The sequence below is a fragment of the Myotis lucifugus genome, unplaced genomic scaffold (genome assembly GCF_000147115.1).
Source record: "Myotis lucifugus unplaced genomic scaffold, Myoluc2.0 scaffold_7, whole genome shotgun sequence".
Taxonomy (NCBI): Eukaryota; Metazoa; Chordata; class Mammalia; order Chiroptera; family Vespertilionidae; genus Myotis; species Myotis lucifugus.
In genome coordinates this window covers 1,854,961-1,859,853 of record NW_005871055.1, presented here as the reverse complement: position 1 = coordinate 1,859,853, position 4,893 = coordinate 1,854,961, and the positions used below count along the sequence as shown (strand labels likewise).

The 4,893-nt window shown below is 35.8% G+C and overlaps 1 protein-coding gene across 5 annotated transcripts in view; it reads left to right on the top strand.

The window, feature by feature from the left end:
* SUGT1 (SGT1 homolog, MIS12 kinetochore complex assembly cochaperone) overlaps positions 1-3,910 on the top strand; it is a 66,152-nt gene extending 62,242 nt beyond the window's left edge. For all 5 annotated transcript variants that reach the window (XM_023748101.1, XM_023748092.1, XM_023748096.1 and 2 more), the window contains one exon: positions 3,732-3,910. In XM_023748101.1, coding sequence (XP_023603869.1) covers positions 3,732-3,833 — 102 coding nt within the window. In that variant the 3' untranslated portion in view covers positions 3,834-3,910. The remainder of the gene's footprint in view (positions 1-3,731) is intronic.
* The last annotated feature ends 983 nt before the right edge of the window (positions 3,911-4,893 follow it).

The following is a 4,893-nucleotide window of genomic DNA, read 5'->3' as shown; positions in this document are numbered from 1 at the left end:
GGGCCAAAGAGCCGCATGTGGCTCGTGAGCCGCAGTTTGCTGACCACTGTCCTAGGAGCTGTATCGGTGAAGATATTGCTTTGGCATATGTCTTGAGATTTTGCTGCCTGTGGATTCCTCTAAGATTTTTATGGTTTCCTGTCTTACGTTTAAGTCCTTTATCCATTTTGAGTTTATTTTTGTGTATGGTGTAAGTTGGTGATCTAGTTTCATTTTTTGCATGTATCTGCCCATTTTTCCCAACATCCTTTAATTGAATTTCAATTATATTTTTCAATTCTGAAACTTTCCATTTAGTTCTTTATATCTTATGTTTCTTTGTTGAGGCTTTCTACCTTTTCATTTATTTTCAAGCAAGTTCATAATTTCTTGTTGAAGCATTTTTTACCATGACTACTTTAAAATCTTTTTCAGATGTTTTTAACATCTCTTTCATCTCAAAGTTAGTATCTGTTGTTTTCTCTTTTTCTAAATATAATATGAAATATATACTTTGTCTGAGTTTTTCACCAGTGTCAAGTGGTTTTCAGTTGAACCCTGGACATTTTCATGTTAAGCTATGGGACTCTGGATCTTGTTTAAACCCTCAGTCTTCATTGGGTTTATCTCACAACCAGTCTGGCAGGGGAAGTGCAGGCACTGCTTCATTACTACCAGGTGGAAATAGATATTCAGGTACCCCACTTGGTCTCCTTAAACACTTGGCATCTCCTTGTCACGGCTGGGAGTAGGAGTTCCAGCTCCCCAGATGTTTCCATTGACACTGTAGGCAGCAGAGGAGGTGGGTTCATGACAGCCTAGCATGGGTGGAAGTCTAGGCTCCCTACTCAGCCTTTATTGGCCTGGGGTGGGATGCTTTTTTTAGTGGTGTTTAGCTCGAGTTGAGCAATGATTGTCTACTGTCTTCCTAGGCTGTCTTTCTGTTTTTCTTCTTCTTTTGGTTACAGAGATCAGGGTTGTTGGGACTTTTTATTGTTATTCTCACTCTTTGGTATTTCCAGTTTCTTTAGCTTCAACTCTAGGATATATGAGGCAGAAAGAAAACCCAGGAAACTCACCACATGTTGTTCCTTGGGTCCCAACGTCTCTGGTTTCTAGTTGATTGGTTGTCTTCTTTTTACCTGTTAGAGCAGTGGTTCTTAACCTTCCTAATGCCGCGACCCGTTAATACAGTTCCTCATGTTGTGGTGACCCCCAACCATAAAATTATTTTCGTTGCTACTTCATAACTGTAATTTGCTACTGTTATGAATCATAATGTAAATATCTGATATGCAGGATGTATTTTCATTGTTACAAATTGAATATAATTAAAGCATAGTGATTAATCACAAAAATAATATATAATTATATATGTGTTTTCCGATGGTCTTAGGCAACCCCTGTGAAAGGGTTGTTCGACCCCCAAAGGGGTCGCGACTCACAGGTTGAGAACCGCTGTGTTAGAGTCTTCTTATATTTGTTTCCCTCCCTCCCTCCCTCCAAGGTTCTTAGTTGTACTTAATGGGAACAATAGGAAAGAGCACATGTACTCTGTGTCCCCAAGAAGAAGTCAGTCTCAGTATTGACTTTCAAGAGCATGCCAGATAAGCAGTGTGTGAAATTTCTAAGGTAGATTACAGGAGCTACACCCATTTTCATACAGAAACTTTGCTAATTGTAGTGAACCATGTACATCCATTAAACAAGCCATCTGTTTGGCAGCATTGCCCTGGAACATACTTAGGGTTGCTTCTTTCCTTGTGGGAATACAAAAGAAACAAAATAGGATCTATCATGTATGATCTTCCTGCCTAGTTGGGACAAAAAGACCATCATTTACAACAAGCATGTCAAACTCAAAGGCTAACACGGGCCAAATAAGCAAGGTTTAAGTTTATGTGGGCTGCAAAAAACCGAAAACTTCAATTTTCATAGAAACGTAGGTTTATTTCGATAGAGACATGCTGAATACAAAGTGCTGAAATAAAAGAGTAATCATTATCATAAAATGATAAAACATTTTAATAAAAATTAATATTTTTTCTTGAACATTAACTTAGCAGACACTGGATAACTGCACAAGTTAATAAGCATAACGCAAATAAACCTATTTTTCTTGTTCTCCGAAGAGAAATGTTTCCTGTTGCTCACACCAAACAAGTCAGTCCAAGACTAATGGCGTGGCAATTGGCTGCTAAAATATTTGCTGCTAGTATTAGTGGGGAGAAATGATGCGCCTGTGCGTAAGGCACGTAAGGGAAATGAATGCAACATGATTATAGTAATCAGTCATTAGCGAATGTTGTAGCTTGTTATTAATAATTATTAATTGTAATTATTGTATATTGTAATTATTTACAATAACAGGGTATTGTAAAAATTAAGTCACGCAATTTTTATTAAAACGTTTCTTACATACCGTTATATTGGCTGGGCTACAAAAATATTCATTGTGGGCCGCATGCGGCCCACAGGCCACAAGTTTGACATGCTTGATGTACAATATAACCAGAGGAAAATGCTAAATTGTACTACAATCCATAAGGAGAGAGGGTAAATAAATATCAATGAATATGATCATATTATAAACTAAATATGCTTCCTTCAGTCCTCTTAAGAGTAGTTTATTATGTAGACTTGCCCAGTTTTATTCAGTATTTTATTTGAAGCCTACTAGGTGCCAGGCCCTTGTGCTTAGGTCTAGAATATAAGTATTAGTAAAATATACTCCTTGTTTTTTAGGAGCTTTAGTTGGAGCCAAGGGTGGGAAACAGATGTAAGAAGGCAGACCCTTAAAGTTATAGCAGTGCAGTGTGATACATGTTTTATTTATGGTAATTATGCTCATACAGAAGACAAATTTTGCAAGTGTAGAGGCCTGATAAGGGTCAAAGAAGGCAATAGAGATGTGGCGACATGATGTGTTTGGAGCATAACTAAAAACATACAAAGAACTGGATGAAAAAGAGCATCCCATGTAAAGGGAGCTTGGCAGAGAGTGTGGGGCAGCGGCTATAGTGAGCTTTCAGTGTAATAGTAGGGTATGTAACTTTACACATTTGTCAATAACACAGCTGATCAATTTTAAATGTTTAGATTTTAATAATTCATACTGTTCTTTGTTGTGATCCAAGTAAATGAATTTGTATTGCATTAAGATAACAAATGTGCAGAAAAAATTTTAAGGTATTTATGAGTGTGCAAGGGTTAATGGGTAGTATATTCAGTAGATGCTAAATAGATAACCAGTTCTTTACTGAAACACTATGTATACCTGTGTGTGCACCTTCATTTAAAAAAATTTTTTCAGCACATACTTGCATATATTTGGTACAGAGAGAGCATTAAGAAAGGGCTCTTAAAGTTTTGTCCAACTATTGTAGAAAGGGTTTATTTTGCCTGGTCTTTACTGTCCTTGCAAAATAAATTGCATCATCATTTTGTATGGGAGCCAATTTTATTTTCATCTGAAGGTAGTTTTTCCACATATAACTCTATGCTGATTAGGAAAGGGAGACATGGTGCTTTATATGTCAACATGATGCTCCTACCTACATACTCTAGACTTTTCAGATTTTACCGAACATGGTAACTTCTCTGGAAAGCTTAAGATTAAATCAAAATATTGTCTTGAGTTTTTATTGAGCCAAATATTGCTAATATTTGGGACTCTATGCTTCAAAGATTTTTAGAAGAAATATTTTGATTATATGGTCTAAGAATTAATCTATTTTTATTTCTTATTGCAGATGGAGTCTGGTGGTACAGTTTTGAGTACCAACTGGTCTGATGTAGGTAAAAGAAAAGTTGAAATCAATCCTCCTGATGATATGGAATGGAAAAAGTACTAAATAAATTAATTTGCTATTACTGTATTGCATATATTCACCTAATGCCCATTGTGTATTATTAATATTGCATTCTTGAATTTTGAACACTGAGTATCTTTTTCAAAGATTATACCTCTTTACCTCTCTGTGCTTTAGAAATTATTTTCCTTCAAGTATTCAAAGAGTCTAATGAAGAATATAGGTCATATTTTATCACTCTATCCTTGAGGATTTTAGACATGCTGAGATGGAGTGAGGTATCATTTGCTACTAGATAGATTAGTTCTATCTAGTTGTGGGAATGGAGAAATTGTCCATTGGGTATCTTGGGTTATTGCCTTATTTTTGATGCAGTGTTCTGTTAATAATTTATCAGACTTGGCAACTTTGGGTGAGCATAGATTTTTCAACTTCAGTGTTACATTGTTTGCTTTAAAACTGCTTTTGAATTGAATTGTAAATACAGTTTTTTCTGTGAAGAAGTTTGGCTTATTTACCTTTTTCTTAAGTTTTTAATGAGAAATTATTTATCACAGGGAATTCCCATTTGGTTCTTTTTATGAGAAGTCTTTGTAATTGCACTGGGATTTTTATCCTTATTTTCCAAATTCCTGTATAAAACACAGACACCTGAGTTTAACATGCTGCAAATTTAACTGTACTGAAAGCCAATCTGTGAAGATGAGGACAGAGTGATTTAAGGAAGCCCAACTTCACTTCGTGCTGCTTTTGCCTTACCAGGATTCCTGAAATTATAGCACTGGTGGTTTAGTTTGGTTTTTGTAGGATTTATTTATTTTTTCTTTATTAGAAAACTTTTTCATATCCAGTGGTTACTTTGGTTTCAGCGGTTTAGGGTAGCTGCTAAGAGAGTAAATTAATATGTACCTATTTAGTATTACTTAGTAACATTTTATGATAAGGCACTACTCTGCCTTCATAGCTGAGGATAGGATGAATGGAAGGCAAATTTGCCATCATTTCAGCCTCTGAAAGAGTGAGAATTTAGCCTCTTCTAGTCATTTAATGAAGTTTAGGGTTGTTCATAAGGAAAATGGTGGAGTGATACCAGAGTATGCCC